The sequence below is a fragment of the Lepisosteus platostomus genome, chromosome 10 (assembly GCF_059453375.1).
Source record: "Lepisosteus platostomus isolate fLepPlt1 chromosome 10, fLepPlt1.hap1, whole genome shotgun sequence".
Classification (NCBI taxonomy): domain Eukaryota; kingdom Metazoa; phylum Chordata; class Actinopteri; order Semionotiformes; family Lepisosteidae; genus Lepisosteus; species Lepisosteus platostomus.
Genome location: NC_142620.1, coordinates 54,044,350 through 54,066,255, shown reverse-complemented (window position 1 = coordinate 54,066,255; position 21,906 = coordinate 54,044,350). Strand labels below are relative to the sequence as shown.

Here is a 21,906-nt window from a genome sequence, read left to right as displayed (position 1 = left end):
TTTTAGTGACGAGGCTGGTTTATGAATGAGCCTCTTAATTTTTCAACATGAACTCTCCAGTGGAAAAGCCATGTGCTTCCAATGAGACGCCGAACATGAGCATCAGACAGCGAAAACCGTGCGCTCGCTTAATATATTCACTTAGTGCCAGTGATATACTGTAATAGCCTGTTTAGACAAATAAACTGTCATGCTGACAGAAACTAGCACAAATTGGGGGAGCAAGAGGAAGCAAGTGAGCAGGAAGAGTATTTCTAACCCAATTTGGTGATAAAAAAAACAATAAGTGCATCTTAACCCATTGTAACCAAGAGAAAGTGAATCTGTTATTGATAGCTTCATTCCAAACTAACCTAAAATACAAATTCATGAATTATGATAAACCAGCTTTGAAATGCCTTTTCAAAGATAGTCATGTGTACCATTACTAGGAGAGCCTACCAACACTACAAGGGGACAGTATTAACTTTCATAAATGCTTGTCCATTTTCCTAAATTCCCACAGGGCCGTTCTGTCTCATCCAAGAGCAGGAACAGATGAGCATGCATGTCTCAAAGACGTGTCGCTGTTTCCACTCATAAAAGGACATTGAGAGGTGGTTTAAAAGCACAACATAACACGCCTGATGCAATGAACAAGGACAACTGGACTCTTGTGCTATTCTAAGTGATGTCCTTTTGACACAGAGGACTGTAGCTCTTAGGTAGCAATGCAGATAAGTAGGTCAAATAGCTAAACATGAAAGGCCACCACACCAAGCAAATTCTTCTTTCCGTTCTGAAATGTGAGGGAATTCTGTTTTAGGAGTATGTGTGTGTGTCAGGAGGTGCTACTGGGTTGCCTTTCTCTCCCATAATGTCTAGCTTGGCTGCCAGGGTGTGTGAAATCCGTCACAGTGACAGCTTTAGTGCAGGCAGCTCAGTGGGCACAGCGTCTCTACTGGGCGATAATGACTGATAATGAACTCAGGAGTTCATTGACTGGGATCATCCGCGTGATTCATAGTATTTATTCATTTTAATTTGCTCGGACAGGGTGGCACATGGAAAAAGCATCAGCCCCTGCCCCAGCATGCTCGCCTGTTGGCAGACAGTAAAATGGAGAGAGCATGCAAGAGACAGAGGGGCACGAAGACCGAGCTTAGAGCACGCGACATCTTCTGAAGCAAACGCATGACACAGTGAGTCACGTTCAGAATGAGGTTGCTCTCTGCAGCCATTGACTGAGACAGATTACTACTAACATTGGTCAAAATAACATTAGTGACCTGAAGACATGATGAAAGCTACTGGATGTGAAAAGTGGGCTTATTTTTTGTAGATGTTTTTTGGTCAATTCCTCATCATTTTTTCACCTGTATTGTTGGTAATGGGATCAGTCTTAGAGGGTGTCCTTAATGCACTGCTGATCCTGATAAGACACTGCTTCTTTGTCTGCATTGCAACAACAGCCTTGCATTAAATTTAACGTGTAGCGGCAGAGGCTATTTCCACTTCCATACCATTGCATCTGGAAGAAAAGTGCTCCTCTTTCCTCGGCGCTATATCTACAGAACACATCCGCAAATCCCCAGGCAATGATGGGGGGGAGAAAATGGTTTTCTAGCTGTGTTATGGCCAGGGCAGACACACAATACACAATAACAAGCCTGCCACAAACACAGATGGCCCATTTAAAGGAGAGTTACATTATGCACATGCAGGTGACTGAAAAGGAGTCGCACAAACAGGCCACAGGAAATGGTCACGGATTTGAGAGACGTTTGGCTTTCACTCTCCTCACAAATCTGACCTCTCTCCAAACTGGTGCCAGCAAATTGACCACATCTCCGTCGTACTGAAACAAAAGAATGACTTCGTTCTGCCTTTCTGCACTAACCGATGGCTGGACTTTTACAGAATTAAAAAGAGGTTTACGTTTGCATGCAGCTTTTGAAGTTTCAGTCCAGAGTCGCCACAGAGATACGGATTCTCAAGCTCCTGGCAAGAGGTCCTGGAAGTCTTCCTGAGGGAGTTTTTACATGTCACACAAGTGCACAGCACAGCTATGGGCAGCCCTCCTGCAAAAGCACTGAGCCCAGATGAACAGCACTCGGTTAAATCACTCCAGTACGCACAGTAAGTGGCTTTCTAAAATTACGGCCACAATAACTAGACACAAGCGCTGTTGACAGCACCCACAGAGCCTCTGAAACGAGTGGACTCCCAGGGTCTTGGGATCACTGCGCATCAGCTTTGCACATTCAGATGTACAGTATGTGAATTTAAAGGCAGTAGGTGTTCCACTGGGTGCTGTTAAATATACTCGTGGGCATTGTTATTGCAAGCCTACAAATGCCAGCAGAAGTGCATAGTAGCACGACAGCACAGAGAACTGGTTTCAAATAATGCAGCTATTGTATTTCTTTAGGGATTTAAATCGAGTGCCTTGATTATTTGTGTATTAGCCACACTCCAGTACGACACCCACGTATCGTTTACAAGTTTAGTTTTCTAAAACAAAGCAAATGTATACAAACTGTTCATGAATTGCGAGAAACCGTTTCTCTCTCCTTAATGCAGATCTTTACCCTTCAGGAGATGCAGACCATAGAACTCATGATGATCATTTGTATTTAGCTGATGGTTCTATCGCAAGTGACTTACAGGGATTTCAATGTTCTCACATTGAAACACTGGTACTCATAAGCTGGGTACAGTGCCCTGCTCAGGGAACAGCAGCAATGTGCCTTCCTGGGATTTGAACCCGGGACCCTCCAGCCAGCAATCCTGACTGCAGTCACCAAGCCACCACAACACAACACAGCCCTTCCCCTCGGTCATCTCTTCTCAGCCCCGGCGAAAATGCAGATGTTGTGAAAACCCAGGAGCAGCTGAATCAGTGGGCTGTTTCTAGGACAGTCAGATCAGCAAAAACACCACACAAACATCCTCCCTCGCTAGCTCCCCCACCCCCCCAAAAAAGAAACAAGTCATAACACAGCAAAACGCCCCATCAACATCATCCCAGCCTGTTGACTGACGGCATATGCTTCAGGTGGGCCTAATGTGAGTCGACAGGGGCAGCAAGAGGCCTGCGGAAGCCTGGACACAAACAGGAGACACAAATTAATCTGGAAACCGTCTGCAGAAACTTGACTGTGCATCTTCCGAACATGGCTCCAGTCCTGCCTAATGAGCATCACCGACAGGACCTGCGAGGAGGGAAGGAGGGAGAGGCAGGGATCCGGAGGCAGCTCTTCCACATCCCTGCACTAAACAACGACTCAGGTGTGACCAAAAAAAAAAAAAAAAAAAAAGAAGCGAGCGACACCTCATGAAACTGAAGTCAAATCCCTGCGGAGGGCAGGAATGTGTTCGGCCCTGCCTGGAATACCAAATGGGGAGCAAGCGCAGCCCAGACACAGACGCCTGTTCCGTCCGGCCGCTTTTCAGGAACAGGACCGCTCGCGCCTTTGAAGATAAATCGCAAGAGAGGTAACAGAAAACTGTCGCACCGCACGGTGAGGTCGAGATTACACAAGAAATGGGCAGAGCAAAGCAGCACTCTAAGTGTGGGAACCGTGACAAACCTCACTTATGATACTCAAACGGTAAAAGACATGTGGGAAACGCACAACGTGCGGATCCCAGTGACGGGACGAGGCCCGGGCTCAGAACACCCCTGACAGAGGCAGTGGCAGACAGACGCCTCTCTGGAAGCAAGGTGTGACCCAGCAAACGTGCTCACTGCTGTTTAACAGAGAGCTGCAGTAAACAAGGGAGCATTACGGACAGGGGCCCCTCCCCGCAGGTCTGACAGGGGTTCAACGCAGCATCTCGTGCGCCCGGGGGATTCTATAAGCGCTGCCTGTGCAGCCATCAGCGTCAGCCAGGCTTCAGGCTGTGGGAGCCAGGATCGGGCTCCTTTAGGTTCCTTATAGCAGCTCGCCGCTGCAAAAGCGCACAGCGGTTTCACAGCCGGCCTTGGTTCTCGGGTGTTTGCACTGTTCGGGGCATCTGAAACACTTCGAAATGTTCCTCTCGGCTTGATCCTGCTGGACCCTTTGGATTTAAGGCTTCTGTCGTACGCCTGTGGCACTGCATCTTACACTTAACCAGTCACATACCCTGCAGCCTGTAGAGAAGAGCAGCTGAAACACAACCAGCCACCATGCTCACACGCCAGCAAGGTGCTCCGCGTTTGCCAGACTGCCAGGCCTAATCGTATTACTCTGACAACATGAACTGACTGCATTCTCTGGGCCTGTCCAGAGCTCTTCCCTGGAAATCAAACAGAACTAAACCACAGCAGCAAGTGATTACATTTAAATGATGAAGGCCGCCTTAGAGAACAAAGGTTCTGCAGATGCCCATTGTTTGCGCTCAATGTAAGTAATAGAGGGAGAAGATCAAGGACTAACCTCAAAACAAAGGAATATCAAGGTACGTGTATCCAGAGCCTGTGATACAATTAGTTACAAGCCCCTCCCCCCCTTCCTAGACACATACACTGTATATACTGTATGTATATCACATAAGGTGCACTAGGAGCATGCTGTCACTATTGATCAAGGGAAGGAATATTAATTAGCTCTTCTTATTTCACTGCAATGAGGGGGACAACACACCGGCCTGCTATATAATACATCTATATTTATATATCACCTATATATGCAATATATGGGTACTGAATAATTCTCATAACATAGGCTGTATTTTATCATCAATATATTTTAGCAATGGATGATACAGAACAATTCCATTCTTTTTTTACTTTTCTGTTCTTTATCCCTTTTCCTGGAAGCGACACACGCCTGCAGAGCACGCAGACCGCCAGCCCTGGCCGAGCGGGGGGAGCACGGAGCCGGAGGAAGGGTGCTGGGACAGAGGGAGGCAGTGGGAGCGAGCGAGGGAGCAGGCGAGAGGGAGGCAGAGGGAGTGATGGCAGGGACGTGCAGAGACGGCAGAGAGGGGGAGGGTGGCAAAAGACAGCCACTCCATGCAGGAAGTCTAGTAAAGTGCTCACCCTGTACCCCCACACTCCAACACCCACACACCCTGTACCCCCAGACTCCAGCAGACACACACACCCTGTACCCCCAGACTCCAGCACACACACACACACACACCCTGGGATTCACAGGACTGGCAACATGAATGAAGTCTGTGCACAGGCCACAGCGAAGGAGGCTGTGTGGGAGTACTGACAGCACACCGTGGCTTGCCGAAAGGGTGCCGCTGTGGTCAGAAGGTGCACGCACTGCGTTCATAATGAGGAATGGCCTTGTCAACGCCCTGAAGTCTTCAGGAAACACTAGAGAAATGAGGCACGTGCAATACGCAATAAGTATCGCAATTAACACCTAGTGGCAGACACTGCTCAGGTGACAGCACACTGTGTGGAGGGCTGAACCTTCTCCCTTTGTGTTCCTTCCTTCACCTATCTCATTACTCAACCCCCCCTCCACATACACACAGCATTTAAGATGGCACCATTTCGACCCTTGTCTGTCAGGAAGGGATTTTCTTTAATGTCAGCCTTTGTGACGGGAGAGGGCGTCCGCTGGGATCTCCCCGGAGGGGCCCTACCCTGCCCCGTCTGGCTCTGGTTGGAGACTGAAGCCCCTGCCCCACCCCCTTCCGAAACAACCTCCACCATCCCCCAGCCTGGCTGCCTCTGCCTAGCACTGGGATGTATACATTGCACTCTTATGACTCTCCAGGGTGACATCTTCAGTCTAGGAGCGCAGCCCTACCCCCACCGAAGTCAAACACAGCGTTAACAGATGCACCACCACTGGATACTGCACGGAGCGTCGCCGTCACAGCCTCCCCGTTCTGCTTACATGCCCTGTGCAGGACCGAGGAACCCCTTGACACCACACACTCTCTCCGATGAAGGGAAAGAGGTGCTGTATTCCAGCACTAACAATGGCCTTTGCGTTTTAATCGCGGCTCGCTGATAAACAAATAATTGAAAGTGGCCTTTATGCCACCATCAGCCAATACAGGCACAGGAATCTATAGCGTGTTAATAGTGTACAATCTATCGAAGGGGGCATCGCTGCGTGCTTATTTCTTGGTAATGGCGGAAAGAAATCACTATCGTGAAAGATGCATTGACCACAGTATAGCCTCTCTGGGAAGGGTAGAAGCGAGTCCCCTAACAAGTCAGCGACTCCCCACAATTCAGCCGGAAGAATGTCCACTTACAGTACCACCCCAAGATCTGGGATTTCATCTCCTCTCACTTCTTCACTTTCTGACTTTGCTTTATTTTGCAGAAGCTGTGCATTTATTAAGCAAGAGCTACCTCTTGATGCCCCCAAAATATCAATACAAGTGAGCTTTATTTTATATAGCGTCTTGCGCACAACACCACCCCAGGGCACTCTATAGTGAAAGAAAGCAAAAGCAAATTCAAGTAAAGAATTAGGCTCCCTGACAGGCACACAGATGGGAAAATCGTCCTCAGATGGAAGTCGAGGAGAATGTGGTGTCTTGAGAATGAGGAGGCGCTTTTCAAGATTTGACAAGCCCACGGTTTTCGGCCCAGACCGACTCTGTCCTGGACTGTGGTGGTAATGAACCTGTACATTCCCATGGCTGGAATCCACACGTCTGCGTTAGCTCCTTCTCTGGTGCTCACATGCGGTAACGTGATTAACACCCTCCGCCTGCAGTTCCTCAAAATAATGTAAAAACAGCTTTTTATGTCCGGAATCACTTAGTGAAAATTACTAGGCCTAAGTGATTTGATTGCTGACTATTAATTACTCTCTATTGCTTAGAATTAATTGCTGAATGGACAAATCCTTTTTGCTATTTTAGACGTAATTACAATTTTTTTTTAGTTATCGCAAGTGTTTCTTTCTTGAGAGCGGAGAAGGGTGACTGGAGGCAGAGAGAGAGAGAGAGAGAGAGAGAGAGAGACCTGCAAGCAGCCAGTTCACAACATTTCTGACCTCCATTTTCCTTTCCTGTGCTTGTGCCTACAGCACACCGTTACTGCCAGCCTCTCATTTCCCGACGCTGGAGCTCCCTGGTTCCAACACACAAAGCCATGTAAGAGAATAACTAAGAACCTCTGCTCCTCGTGTCAGCGTATCAGAGTATTGGCATTCTGTTCCGAGTTCCACACGTCATTTCATTGTTCAGACAGAGAAACCTTTTTTACGTGATCTGCAGTGATCTGCAAGGAAAGATAAGGAGTTCCACATGCGCTGTTCAGAAGGTGGTCTGTTTGAGCTGCACCACACCTTCTGAGTGGAGCCGCAGCTCACAGAAATATGTGCCGCTCCTCCAATTCAACATAATGATAGAGAATCGCACCGATCATTAAGAAACTACTTCAAAGCAATGAACTCTGGAAAACCTGCAAAACAACAATTAGACCACTTCCTTCAAAACGACCTCAATGTTTTCAATGGAAAAATGATAAAGAAAGGTTTTTACCATGATCTTCACAAAATGAAAGTAGATTACATTCGTCCACAGAAGCCTTAAACAGCTTTTTATCAGCCATGTCTTCTGAACATAGGCTATGCTTGAGGAAGCAGAGGAGAGAGGAGTACCTCAAGGACCTGTGTAGGGTCCTATATACTGTACATCTGAACTCTATTATTACTATTACTACTGCCTTGATTGTGGAGCATATAGTGATAACGATGCTTAGTAGAGTCTCTGGAAGTATTAAATAAAAGGTCAGGTAGTTCACGGCAAAAACAATGCAACTGGTATTACCAACACAGGCTAAAAATGTCATTTAGTATTATTTAAGATGTATTCTTCATCCATAAACAATCATTTACAATGACAAACACCAAAGAGAGGCAGAGAAAACAGGCTTACACAGCATGTTGTTGTCCGCATCTCTGAGTGAACTGCTTAAAGGCAGACAGGGCCGATCTCTGTCAGGAAATGACACTGCAGCTCAGGACTGAGTATATGGGGAAAAAAAGCCACAAGACCTGGGAAACAGACCTGATGCTTTTACTCTAAGTATGAAACATTAATTTCTTAATATCGTACAAGAAACAAATAACATAGACAATTAATATTTTAGACTGATCTTGGCGACGACACTATAACACAGATCTGGCATGCGAGCAGAGACAGATTGAGGCCTGAGGGGAGAGGTCTTTGTGAGTAAGGACTCAAATTAGGCACAGCCCTCTGTACATCATTCAGAGGGCGGATTGAAATCCTCTTTCTTCCCTGCTTCGCTGCCCTTTTCCCACTTATCATTTTCGCCTGAGATTGCGCCCAGCTGCCCTTCATTAACCTCTCCCACCACACATTGTTGTCATCGATACTGTACCTCACACTGCACTGTAAAACGCCCTGGATGTTAGTGTGAGGCAGAGGAGCAAGAGGCAGAGAAACTCGCAAGAGCAAAGGCTGTTTGATTTGGTGGAAATTAAGAAAAAAGCACTGACTACATTTTCTCAAGGTGTTTTTAGCTTCATTTGTTGTTTTATCTGCAAAGCATCCATTTTCTTGTAGCCTGATTTCCATGAAAAAGGATATAATGCAGAAAACAGAATGATTATAATCGTCACCCCTTCCTTCCTGCAAACCGTACTCCATCTCGAGTCTCAAGCAGAGTGGAACTGTCTTTGTTTAATGCTGCGTAAGGTTGGTTTTTAATAGATCTTGAGGGCATGCTAACAAATTATTTGTTCGTTCTTAAAATTAATGTTAATGTACATGGAAAAAGACACTCGATCAGGAATCTGCAGGAGCGATTGGAAAAAAGGACCAGACAAGCCAGGCACAGCTGGATGTCTGAAATTCCGATCCGAGCTTCACAGCTGGTCTCCCATCTAGCCAGGACCTCATTCGCACACATCACACCGGGTCATAATGTCAGCGTGGACATGTTGCAATCCTCCACTCCAGCAGATGGGATGGATGTACCAACCAGTTTTCTCTCTCTCTCTTCACTCCTTGTTTGCCGCGGATACACAAACCCCTGCTGGCGAAGGGTTTGCCCTTATCACCTCCACATGCGAGAGCATGGCACTGGATATTGATCAGCATCCAGAGACTTGGGGATCCACAGGGGTGACAGTCAGCCGGCTCCTGGGGCAAGCTTGTTGACTGCTTCAGGATCAAGTCCAGTCCAATCGTGTCATTAATTCCTCCAATAACAGTCGTAGCAACAAAACGCAGCCACCATCCTTGAATGAATCAGTCTAAACTTCCATGTTGTTTTAAACTATTCAACCCAACAGATACAGTTGTTATTTTTAGAGCAAGTCTCCTGGATCCCTGTTAGGACAATAAGAAGGGATCTGGTTTAAGTGATGGCCTAAGTACCCAAATTAAAGGAATGATGGAATAATCTGCTGGAGATGTTTTTTAACCTCCGCCAGGTGCTGTTGGTGACAAGGTGTTGCCCAGAGGTCAAAGCCATGCGATGGACCACAGCACATGGACACCTGGTGCCTACTACAGCAGCTGAGGGTGGGGCAGGAACGCCAGGTCTGGAAAACACCCGAGGCTGGTCACGAGGCCCGACGGAAGAGTACAATGGAGGTGCCGGGGACGAGGAAATGAAAGGTTTACTCTTTGGGGTTCTCTGGATGGGGTGTCCTCTTGGAGAGGGCAGCCTGTCCACTCAGCGGCGGGCTCTCTCGCTGAGCGCAATCTCACAGCTCCGCCATTTGGCTCCTCTTACGCCACCCCCTCCCAGCTCCACACTTCCCACCTTCATCCTTCATCCTCTGCTACCCCTGCTGTGAAGCCGATCCTGGACATCTCTGCCATACCTCCCCCTTTTTCCTTTAGGTCCGATACCAAACGACCATCATTCTGGCCTTCTCTGGAGTTCTTGTTATCTGATCAGTCCTTCTGGGGCAGCAGCTGAAACCTCTGACTGTCACACATCCAGAGTGACTCAGGCATGGGGCATTGTTCACCCCCCACAGATGTGCAGCTCTGGACACGCTTCTGTGCAAAACACACTCTCCCTTTCTTCACACCTTTGAAACAATCCGGAAAACAGACCTGCTTCTAGGTACTCTATAAAATTAACTCACATATCTGCTAGCAAACGTATAATGTTATAATGCTTATGTACGTGTATATCTACAAGAGCATACTCTTTACACACATTGTAATTAAATTCACATTCACCTGCACGCTGCAATACCAGATCCCTGGAATAAAGCAAATACCTGCTTGATATTTTTAAGTGAATGCATTCATAGTTAAGCTCATTGGGGGAAAAAAAAAAACAAAAGAAAAAAAATCCAGTGGGTCTGACTGAAATCAGCATCTACTAGGCAGGCTCAGGAAAAATCAAAAGAATATAACCCTCGCTGTCAGATTGGCTATTAGTCTCGTCTATTTCTGAATTTCGGACGGCAAATATTAGACATGACCAAAAGGCTGCTTAAAAAGATCAATCGAAGGAGCAGATGAAATATGGCCAACCCATTCCTCGAGGATTTGAAAGGTTTCTCCCTGGCTGTTGGCACGGGGCTGAGCGAGCAGGGAAACAGCTGAGGCTGATTGTGCTCCGTGCTCAGTGAAATGCTTCCCACACTGCCTATGGAATTTCAGACTCCATTTTACTTGCATGCACTCATACAGACTCATGCAACACACACACACGCAAACACACACACAGACACGCAGACATGCAACACACAGACGCAGCGCGCACACATGCTCAACATTCACCCATTTTGGTACGTTTAGGACTGACCCCCCCGCCCCCTCCTCAGCTTGCACAGACACACACCTCACTTAATTACGGGTTGGGTTCCCGGCTTTTGTCAGAGTCTGTGAATCTGTCAATCTACCGGCGCAGATGGAATAATCTTCACCTGAATTAGGCTTGGGAGGTTTTGATGAAGAAGAAAGTAATAGTGAAATTTTACACATAATCCTAATAGCATTTTGCAAGAGGGGGGTAAACGGGAGGCAGAGGGAGAGTGGAGAAGGACTGTATGAAATGGATCTCTGTGTGAGAATCCCACCTCAGCCTGGGTGAGAGCACACAGACACAGCCATATGAACAGCACCCTATTGCCCCCTTTCTGTAGCAGGTTTCGTGATAATACAATATTAATCCCCCCAATCCTTTGCAGCTTTTGCTCCATTGGATAGCGCTGATCCGAATGGAGATGCCCTCTAGAAGCATTGAGAATCACTTATCTCGTTGCCTGTCCATCTACTGATCCACAATCCTCCATACTACGACTCCCTAGAAAATACAAATTCATTCACAGGAGACGACCTTTCCTGCGTCTATCTCACCCTTTCTTTCACAGCACTGATCCCTATAAAAAAGAACGGCTCCTTCATCACCTTAATTCAATATATGCAATAAACAAGTGATACAGAATTCCTCAAATGGGCTTGAGAGGAAAAAAAAAAAGAGTCATTTACTTTGGCAGACATCTTTTTTTTTTTACTTTTATTGCACAATTCTGTGCCTGTAAATTGAGACTATGCATGAATGTAAATACAGCACATAATTCTTTCCTTCAGAGACAGACGCGGCGCCTTGAATAATCTGATCTTTATGCAAACTTTTATGACACCCCTCTGTTTAAAATGATGAAGTATACATGCTTATTAGGCACACATCCAGCAGAAGAGCCACACATCCCATGGCTATGGGCAAACAGCACACATGCAGAATCAGTAAACAGCAAGCCCACCATTGAGCTGCGGTGGGGAAGGCTCTTTCAAGCCATGCGCTCCTAAAGCACCTTCACTTCCCAAGTGCTCCAAGCAGAGCACCTCTCATAAACAAAAAGACGCCACGGAGTCTCGCGCCTGCGGAAAGACACCCCCAGATTTCTCCAGCGCCCCCCCCCCCACCCGCCCAGCGCCCCCCAGCGGCGCTCAGGAGACCCTGGCGGGCTTGGCGCGTATTACCTGGTCGTACCAGTCCCGGTTGGAACAGGTGCATTCTGGCCACCATCCTCCCTGCCCGCTCGAGTTGCTGCCATTCACCTTGGGGCCACCCTTGGACTGGCTCTTGGGGTTGGGGATCCCAGGGCCCCCAGAAGTCATCAGCTTGCCCTTACTTCTGCCGGTGGTGCCCCCTCCTCCCACGCCACCCCCTCCCCCAGAGGTGGCAGGGGGCAAGGTCTGCCCACTGCCGAACCCAGCCGGGTACCCGTAGGGGTCGGGCTGCCAGTCTCCGTAGGAAGGGGGCTCCATCCTGCGCAGGGCGGCCATGCGGGTCACCTCGTAGCACTCCGGGCACTTGCAGCAGTGGTGGTGCTTGTGCATGCCGGCGGGCTCCGACACCCTGTTCTCTCCGCTCGCCGACGGGGGTCACGCAGGCTCCTCGGGCGCCGCGCGCGGTATCGGCAGCACCAGCGGCGGGGACGACGCCGAGGAGGAGAAGAAGGGGAAGGAGACGCAGAAGGAGGAGGGCAGGGATCCGCCGGTTTCTTCGTCCTTTTCTTTTGGCGGAAAAGGGCTACCCTCTCTTTCAACCCCCCTGAACGGGGGAAAAAAAAAGGCGAAGCGGAGGGCAGGGAGAGAAGAGGGGCAAGTGGTCTTCTCTGCTCGACGTGCGGAACGCAGGAGGAAAAACACAATACTGGAGACGAATCACACAATCAGAGACCAGCCCTGATGGTTAGAAAGCTCCTCTTGCTGTGCCAGGATCACAGTGATATGTATATAAATACATATATACACACACACATATAAAAATATTTATATAAACAGACAAGTACACACACGGATTTATATCTAGATGTGTGTATAAATATATATATAGAAATAATATTTATATAAAATGGCCTCAATATCCAGTTGAAATCTTCCCTTGCGTTTGTCTTTTTTTTGTAAAGCTCTGTTTTCTTCTTCTCCTCCTCCTCCTCCTGTGCTGGGAAGCGTTATCTCTTTCTCTCTGGTTCTCACTCTCTCTCTCGCTCTCTCTCTCTCTTTTCTCAGCCTGCAGAGAGGAGCTGAGCTCTGGATTGCCTCTCAGCCTGCTTGCCCTAGTTGCTGATTATACAGAAGGATGCGAGCGAGCGAGAGAGAGGGAGAGGGCGAGCGAGCAGGAGGGAGAGAGAGAGATGTAGCAGCATCCCTCCAGCACCTCAGCCCTGACAGCCGCAGCCAATCAACTGCCAGCGCTGCCATCAGCAGCAGCAGCACTGAGCGCTCCACCGGCCGCTCTTAAAGGGCCAGGCCACGCTGCGGGCCTCGCGCCGCGGCCGCCGCGATCAGCACAACACCGGCGTAACGGTGCCAGCGCCGACCCCGCCGGCCTGCGGGCCCAGCGGAGGGACCCGCCGGGGCTTGTAGGCGCCAACAGCCCTCCGGGAACTGGCTGGAGGGAACGCAGAGATTGCTGGCGTGGCGAGGGTCAGAGTGGGCCGCGCAGGCCGAAGGGCCGCTTGGTGCCAGCTTTGCAGGGGGGGGGGGCAGGAAAGGATGGGGCAACAGAGCGCCTTCTCAGCAGCTCCAGTGTGGCCAGACCCCCCCCAGAAACTGTTCTACTGGGCAGAAAAATGGGATTCCAGAATCGAAACCCAGTCCTTTTTTTTCTTTTTTTTTTCTTTTTTTAAGGTTGTCAAAAAAAGAAAGCGCAGAAACATGATCGAGCCGGTCGCGAGAATCCCCGGCGGCTGAATGTTAGCAACAGAGGTGGCGACAGTGCGGGGCCATGACCTCACATCGCAGGGCTCCACCTGCGGAGCCGTGCGGGGTCACACCGCACCTCCTCTGCCCTCTGGTCTTGAGCTGCTCTGTGGCTGGAAGACCCGTCCCTGCAGGCCAGACCGCTGCCCTGGGGGTGGGCCTGCAGTTCGGAGGCACCGCGCGTCTCTGTGTTCGGGGGAATGCCCAGTGCGTCTCACAGAGGCTATACTGTGACGACCCACCCTGAACAATATTCACACCTGTAAATCACTCTTCAGACTTCATAGGGTCCTGATTAGTTATCGCAGGAAAGGGAAGAGTAGCGATGTTGTTGCGATCCTTCTTATTATTGACAGACGGGGAGATCTGCTAGGTACAAACAGTTATTGTAAGAAATATAGTAGTTCAGGTGGGCAGCTGCGTCAGCATGCGTAGGCTGCAAAGGAACAAAAGGCCGTGGAGCCTTCTTCAGGTCTTCTTCAGGCTCCACGGCTGAAACGTTGTGTTCTCTTTCTTCTTTTTTTCAGCATGGAATAAACTTGTTACTTGTTCCTTTGTAAGAAATATGCCTGTGACGCCAACAGATATGCACACAACAATACCACTTAATACTTGAATCCAATCCAGGTCCACAATATTCTAAAAGCCACATAAACACGACTGAGGCAGCAAATGTGAACAGGAAGACAGGTGGGCTGTGTCCAGGTGACACAGACATGTCCATACGACACACACGCCTGTGCGAGACGAGGGCCTGTGTGCGGCGCTGCCCACCTCGTCTGCGTGCCTGAGAAACACACACGTGCTGGAGCGAGCTCATCTGTGGAGGTGTTCCAGCGCATCGCCAGGCGTGAGAAACAGCGACTGCACTGGAGGTAAACGTCTGCGCGAGTGTGCCAGCGTGGCGTTAAAGCAGTGAGGGAACTGCACAGCAGTTTGAGCCGTGCCATGTCGCAGTCTTCAGCCTCTTGGCCAGACTGAGCCGATGGATCAGGAAAGCAACTGGTATTGAGCTCCACCTCCCTACTGGTGAAAGCACATCAACAAACTGGAAATACACAGCGTCTCCCAGTGGATTCTATACACAGCAACCTGCAGCTTTTGAAACATGAACAGGCTCACTCTGCTGTGAAAGGGGAGTCCCTTCGCCATTGCAGATGAGGTGTTTGTGTGTGTCTTGTTAATGGACAGTGTTTTGGTGTGGGATAAACGGGGCTGTGTGCGAGTGTTGTGTGTTTTCTCCCATTTTGCACGGCGTGCTATCCAAGCCCCAACAAGAGGCAGGAACAGCAGGCTCAGTCTCACTTAATTACATGCAATGGTAACTCACTTTATTATCATGCAGTTCTATTCCTGTAACTTACGTAGATTTTGCAACCGGAATGAGAAAAGGGAGAAGAGAAATAAATTTACATTTTAAAAGCAAAAGAAGCCAATGGGAGGATGAATCTCAAGAACACAGCCCTGCCCACTCAGCCTGCCCTGACCAATCAAACCAGGGGGGCAGGGCCTAGTGAACTGCCTTAAAGAGACAGCGCAGCATCTTGCAGTGTGAACATGTCAATCAAACCACAGTTCACTGCACTCGCGGCACCACTATCTCCCTCTCTCCCTCTTATTGTCACTGGCTCCTTATGACGGAGTGTCAGGGCTGTCCGGTCTGCAGCGAAGCAAGGGAGGAGATCCTGCATGGACAGACCGGGGAAGGACACTGGATCACAGCGAAGAGCCGAGAAACAGGAGAATAATGCATGTGCAGGGAGCACTTCCAACAGTAAGCCAGGAAAAAAGGAACAAGCTGAGAGAGCTCTGGCAGTCGGAGTGGGGAGGGGGAGAAACACAAGGCAGAGAGAGGGAGGGGGAGGGAGTCTCTCAGCAAGCACAAGGCCCCAAGGGAAATGCAGCCTTTGCCTTTAAAGATTATATAATCCAAAAAAAAATGTCGGTAGATCTTTCCAGTCAGAACTAATCGTTCAGCGGTATCCACTGCACAAGCAAGACGGGGAGAAGGAGAGGGAGAGAGATCGATGGCGAGTCAGGGGGAGAGGGGGCCCGCTTGATTCCTGGATACCAGAGGAATCTGGAAAGTGGGGGAAAGCAAGAGAAACCTGAAAGGAGAGGGTCTGGCGGGGGTCCTGCTGTGAGGAGGGCACAGGCACCCGGGCACAAGCGCGGCGCAGAGCTCCCTCTTCACTGAGCACTGCGTGTTCTCCTGCTTTAATGGACTCAGAATTCAGACCTGTCCGAGAGAGCACCCTTGTGTGAAATCTACACACATCCGTACGTAAAGTTCCCCTGCGTGTGAATCATCAGATCTACACCCCCCCCCCAATTCAAACCTGGGCACGTACAGACACACAGACAGCCCTCACAACACAACTGTGCCACACGGGCACAGATAGAACCAACACTGGCTACAGACCACCAATCCGTCATTCTGAAATTCGTCAAGAATTGTCAAATCTACCCCCACCCTTGTCTTCTTCATATGATTTCTATTAGAACAGAAAATTACAGTATCTATTACAATACAAAATGCTTGTCCCAGTATCCTAAACCCTTACATATTTACTTCAATCAGAGCACTGTCACTCTGTTTCAAACCCATGCAGTAGCAGCAGTGACAGCACGCGGTTCAAACACAGAGCACGTGGCAATCTGTTCACCAATTTCTTTACATTGTTCCTCATTGAACAGCGCGGCAGTGCTGCGTCTCACACCACGCATGAATTACAAACAAATGTTTGCCAGGTTTGAAGAAGCATCCCCTGCCCCCTTCCCCTGCCACGAAGCTGGAACCCCAAGACCTCACGGACCGAGACCTCTGAGCAGAAGCCCACCCTGAGGAAGAAGAGACCCCTGACAGTCCTGCCTGCAAAACCCCCAGCTGAGGAACTCTAGCCAGAGAGCATCACTCTCGTTCCCAGACCTTCTGGCTGAGGCTGTCATATTATTCCTGCTCTCCAGGGAATCATTTCTGCACGAGCAAGAAGTGGGAATTCAGTAAAAGAACATCAAGTTTCGGTGGACAAACACACAATAAACACAATGTACGTCAAAATCCAATCTAGTGACCCTGGAACATCAACAGATAAGGTCATAAATCGGAGAAAATGAAATGGTTGACCTTTGACTCGTCCTGACAGATGAAGAGTGGGCACCGAGTGATTGATTGTCTAAATTGGAGGAGGGGGGAGGGGAAGGGTGTCCCTGTTCCCTTCCATCGCTGTAACACACGGCTCCCAGCTTTTACCCAGTCTGTCAGCCTGAGCTCATACAGGGCCCTTATGTAACCCACACTCCGCTGGCCACACTCCGTGTGCCCCCATCTTACACAGCGCACAGATAGAGGCTTTTAAAAAAAAAAAATCTTTGCATTCTCACAGAGGTCATGTGCTCAAGCTCTGGTCACCTGACAGGACACATGCCCATATTTGGAGAAAAGGAAATTCAGGCTGCCTTAAAGGACCAGTCATTGTACGCGTCACATCTTGAGCAATGACAGCCCCTTCAGCACATTAGGATTTATTAGGGAAGGCTCTGTCTGGTATCCCCCGTGCCTGTATACCGTAATACTAACTTCGCAACAAACATCTATGAACCAGCAGCTTATCCTAGACACTCACTGAGCTTTCAGAAGGAAAGTGGAACTTGCAGCCTTCGTTGTTTTCAGCCCTCGGCCTGCAGTGCAACCCGAGTGTGAAGCACGAACCGTGGGAGCACTCCTGCGCGTCTCGCAATGGACAAAAACATCCCAACGAAGAGGGACAGCCCTGGCACAGTCAGACCCGCCAGGCAGCAACTACAGCTAGATGAGACGGGGTGACGAGCGATGTCCTTTCGGGGACCAAACCGTGGCCCTTCTCCCGGCGATGTCCCAAGGGGGACCTGAGAGCCGTCACCGCTGGTACTGCGGCGCTCACCATGAGCTCACGCGAGAGCATCAGGTCACAGTCAGTCCGAGGCCTCCAGGACACCGGCCACTGGCGACGCACTGGCCTGGGACCACGCTGCAGCACGCCAACCATAAGAACATAGAGGAGGGTACCAACGAAAGGTGGCAGTGTGGCCTGTCGATTGGCCAAAAGCATCCAATTGATGCATCTAGCCACTTCACGGCCCTCTGCTCCTGCAACCCCTCAGCTGGACCGCAGCGCCCCAGAAGAACTGCGGAGAGGTGAGGGGGGCAGGGAGGTGCGTCTCTGGGGGGTGGGGGTTGGAGCCGGAGCCTCAGTGAATTCTAACGAGCCCCTGCCACCGCGCACTCGCTCGGCGCTGAGCTAAAATAACGAGGAAGACAAAAGGGCCGTGCTGCAGCAGCTCCTATTAATAGGCTGGGTGGCAGAGCACAGCTGCTCCGGCACAGAGAACACATCTAGCTGACAGGGTAATGATAGGGAGAGGGAGATTGAGATGTGCAGAAGACAGGGACAGCCTGCGAGGAGCGCAGAGGGGAAATGGAGCGAGATCGGAGCAGAGAGAGATGGGGGATCCAGACACACCCAGCAGAGCTGTGGAAAGGTGAAGGGAGCAAGAGTGTCATGGACAGAGAAATAAGGAGAGAGAAGAGGGATCGCGGAGGCAGCTCGTGAGACTGAGAGAACACGAGAGAGGGAAGATGAGGACTGGAGAACAGATGGCCAACAAAACCGAGAGAGAAGGAGAGGAGGCAGCAAGGAAAGGAGCAAACAAAGACAGCTCCGCGCGGCCTGCTCGGCTCAGGGGTGAGGCGGAACGGGGGGGAGCAGGGAAGAGCAGCCGGAGAGTCCGTTTCCAGACAGGAAGCGAAGGGGCCTGGAAGACGGCCGAGGCAGAGAGGGTCACGGGCCGCACCACAGGAGCCCCCAGCCCAGGGAACGTGCCCGAGAGGCCCCTTCCAGCGCGGCACGAGGAGGAAAGATCGGGAACCGAGCGAGCCGGGGAGAGAGAGGGAAGGGGGCAGCGAGCGCTGTCAGTGTCTGCGTGCGAGCGCGCGCGCGGGGCTGCGGGGAGACAGGGGGAGGAATGTGGTTTCCATAGCGACCTGAAGCAGGCAAAGTGCTCGGTGCCCGCTGCCGTTCGGACTGCGCCAGGCTGACAGCGCCGCGATCACCCAAAAAAAAACCCTCTAGCATTCTAGGGGCCAAGACCAATTACTTTAATTAAATCATCAGTTCCATCAAGAGTTCCACCACCCAACAACAAGCTCAGCTGTAGAGAAAACCAGCAGACAGACTCATCAGGTGCCCTCCCTCATACCTTTAAGTTCTATGTAAGATTCACATTGCAGTCGTTCAGAATCGGTATGTTTCAACCCTTGTGGTGACCACTGACCTTGGGCATCTCGATGTGGGTGTGGCTCACCAGGCCAGAGACCCTCTCCACCTTCTGAGAGCACCTCCTGCTGGTGACCCGCACCAGCGACGCGTCGCCCGGAGACGGAGGTGCCTGGCTTGTGGGGCTGCCTCTCTGCAAAACACAGCGGCACAGTCGCAGGTCAGCTCCTGGCACAGAACCCGCGTGTGGGAGTCCCAGATCTCCCTGACGTCTTGAAGGACAGCTCACTGGGACTGATGACTAGAGGGCTGGCCCGGCCGAGTCAGAGCACTGAGGTCAAAGCGATCCGAGTAAGAAAATGTAAGTTATGCACCCACTATCAAGAACCATACATTGAGTCTGTCAAGCACTGCGACTCGGCCGACTGTGTTAGCATCGACACACAGAACCGTGACATGAGATATCAAGCAGAATAAGGTACTTTCTAAATCAATAATCGAATGATTACAACTCACCTATTGTCAGCATTGTACATACAATGACATAGTTGCCATTTGTAAGGATGTGTTGCAGATGGGGGAGCTGCACAGCTAAGCTAGCTATGTAATCATGTGAGTGAGCTGGACAGCAAGGATCCCAGCGCCCAGAGCGTCGACGGTCCTACATCCTATCCTGAACCCCGGCTGTAGCCCTTACCTTACACCCTACCCCAACCCTCGCAGGACATCCACTGCAATTGCAGAGTCCACTGTAAGGAATCAGGGAGATTCTGCCTCTAGCAGAACTGGCCCAATGCACAACAATTGCATGACAATGACCATCCTGTAGAGCCATGTGCATCAGGTGAATATTTATTTTTAATTTCGCACAAAAAAAATACAGGGTTCTCTTAAAGGTTTGCTTCTTATTGTGCGTCAGGCCTGAAGTTTTGTGCCGTTAGATTAATGTGGCCACAAAAAACACAGCACAGGGTCAGCACAACTTGTTAACCTCTTCTATGGGCTTTCCCATATGCTGAAGCCTCACTTCCGTTTCATGCTTAAGTCCATCCAGTACCTCCAAACTTTTTCCAGGCTCATACGTAAACGGCTTTACTAATGCACTCATTCCTGCTGGACCTTTGCTCCAGACAGTTTTGAGGACGTCAGGAAATCAGTCTCACTACAGGCTGTAATGCTGCTCTGCGGTTGGACAGAAGTGCATTAGACCTGTCTGTTTAAAAGAACAGGGATTGTGAGAGGCACAGAGCTCCCCTTCCCTATTCACCACGAAAAAAACAAACAAGCAATTAAAACCCCAAGCAGAAGCGTCCATGAGCCTTAATATATTGGAAGCTTTTGTCTATCTAACATTAGGGCCCTTTACAAATGGACTGATTCATGCAGCCAGCATTTGCATCCTAATGGAATGCATTAAGAAACTAACTCCCAGGAAGTCCACACACACAGCAAAATAAAAGGCGGCACATGCAGGTGAAGACAGAGCTCACCAGACTGCAAAATCACCCCGGTCTCTTTATCCCTGCCTTGTGATTCTGATCTTCCTCCGACTGGGGGAAAGAACTGCCACACAGGCCTGTGGCACACTTCAAGGGATTTCTAATGCGGTAGCACTGCCTGCACTAAACATCTTCCACTCATCCAGGACTTCTCCAGCAGTTCGCTTTCGAACAAGGGACGTGACAAGGGCGCGGCGAGAGGACTGTTGCTCCAGCGCTCGGCGTCGCTCTCGCAGGACCTGCTGGGGCACTTCTCCCTTCCTCCTGGAGCAAACTCCCCGGAGAGAGACAGTTCTATGAAAACACTTGTTGTGGAAACAGAGCCCGGCCTGGTCAGCCGCCCATGAAAGAGAACTCCACCCCCAGCTTCAAGGAACCAGACATCACCCGACAAGGGCCAAGCAGGGTCCAGCAGCTCCAGGAGTGTGGAGAGCAGTAAGCATCTACAAGCCTTAAACACCGCAAAGAAACAGCAAGCCCGAGGAACACCTCCATCAAAACCAACCCAACCCCCAGATCGATGCGGTGACAAGTTTCAATGGCACCTCATGCATTTCAGAGGAAGAACTAAAAGACTGGATGTCTTTTTTCCCCTCACTGGGGCACAGACACTTTTAAAGCAGTGGTGACCCCACCCAGCAGCTGCAGTGCACTTGGGCTTTCCAAGTTCGGGCAGCAGGACTCCTCAGCTCCCCAACACACACGCAGTGGCCATGCAGGCAGACCCACCTGGCAGCTGAAGAGGAAGCTCCCCCTGCCACAGCGCAGGCCGCAGAGACACTTTGTGGGCAGCAGGTGGAGTCCTTTTGAATAAAACATGATTGTGGTCAACAACCCCCCCGTCCTTGACCCCAGTTACTGAATGATTCCATCCGTTCTCTCCGGCCCGGCTGGACTCCGGACCTGCTCCAAGACTTCCGCTCTGCCGGTAGGTCTCGTGCTGTCCTACAAATTCCAGGGAATACTCACTCACGCACACACTGGCTGCGAGTGAGGCAGAGAGGTCTTAATTCAGCCACGCCTGTTTATGGACAGACCTCTGCGTTAACGGGAGGGGAGACGGATTTAAACACACCCATTCTGGAAAGGGTCTTGAAGCAAGTCAGTCCTTTGCCGATGCACTTGCACACATTCACAGATCGCAGCCTGCTTAAAAAAGCACTGCTTCCGCAGTTAGTGCTGGGCTAGTGTTGGGTCATTTATGCGCCCGGTGAATAAAAATGCAGCATTTTGCTTCAGATCCCACCATGATAAAAACCATTTTCACTTTATGAAGTGACTTTTTTTTTGCCGCACAAAACAATTGTTAGCTGAACAAAATAATATAAGACACAGGGCCTCAGTGTTCATTAATGTACACAGACCCCGCCCTCCCTCCGGTCATGTAGGGGTTAACTTGGAGCACCACGAGGTTTTTAGGTGACGGAGCCAAACATTTACACTGCAGCAGGTCAACAGACATGTTGAGCAGGTAAACATTTGCCGTATGGCTTTGCCAGACAGTATGCACATGTCCAAGTTTAGTCCGAGCGGCCGAGGGCACTGTG

The 21,906-nt window shown here is 50.1% G+C and overlaps 1 protein-coding gene across 17 annotated transcripts in view; it reads right to left on the bottom strand.

Moving 5' to 3' along the window:
* dlg3 (discs, large homolog 3 (Drosophila)) overlaps nucleotides 1–21,906 on the bottom strand; it is an 81,672-nt gene that overhangs the window by 45,733 nt on the left and 14,033 nt on the right. For 10 of the 17 annotated variants that reach the window (XM_088597279.1, XM_088597278.1, XM_088597273.1 and 7 more), the window contains exon 4: nucleotides 18,919–19,053. In XM_088597279.1, the coding sequence (XP_088453405.1) occupies nucleotides 18,919–19,053 (135 nt within the window). Of the gene's footprint in view, nucleotides 1–11,877; nucleotides 18,886–18,918; nucleotides 19,054–21,906 lie in introns of those variants that run through there. The other 7 variants (XM_088597276.1, XM_088597277.1, XM_088597286.1 and 4 more) reach the window with 4 other exon arrangements.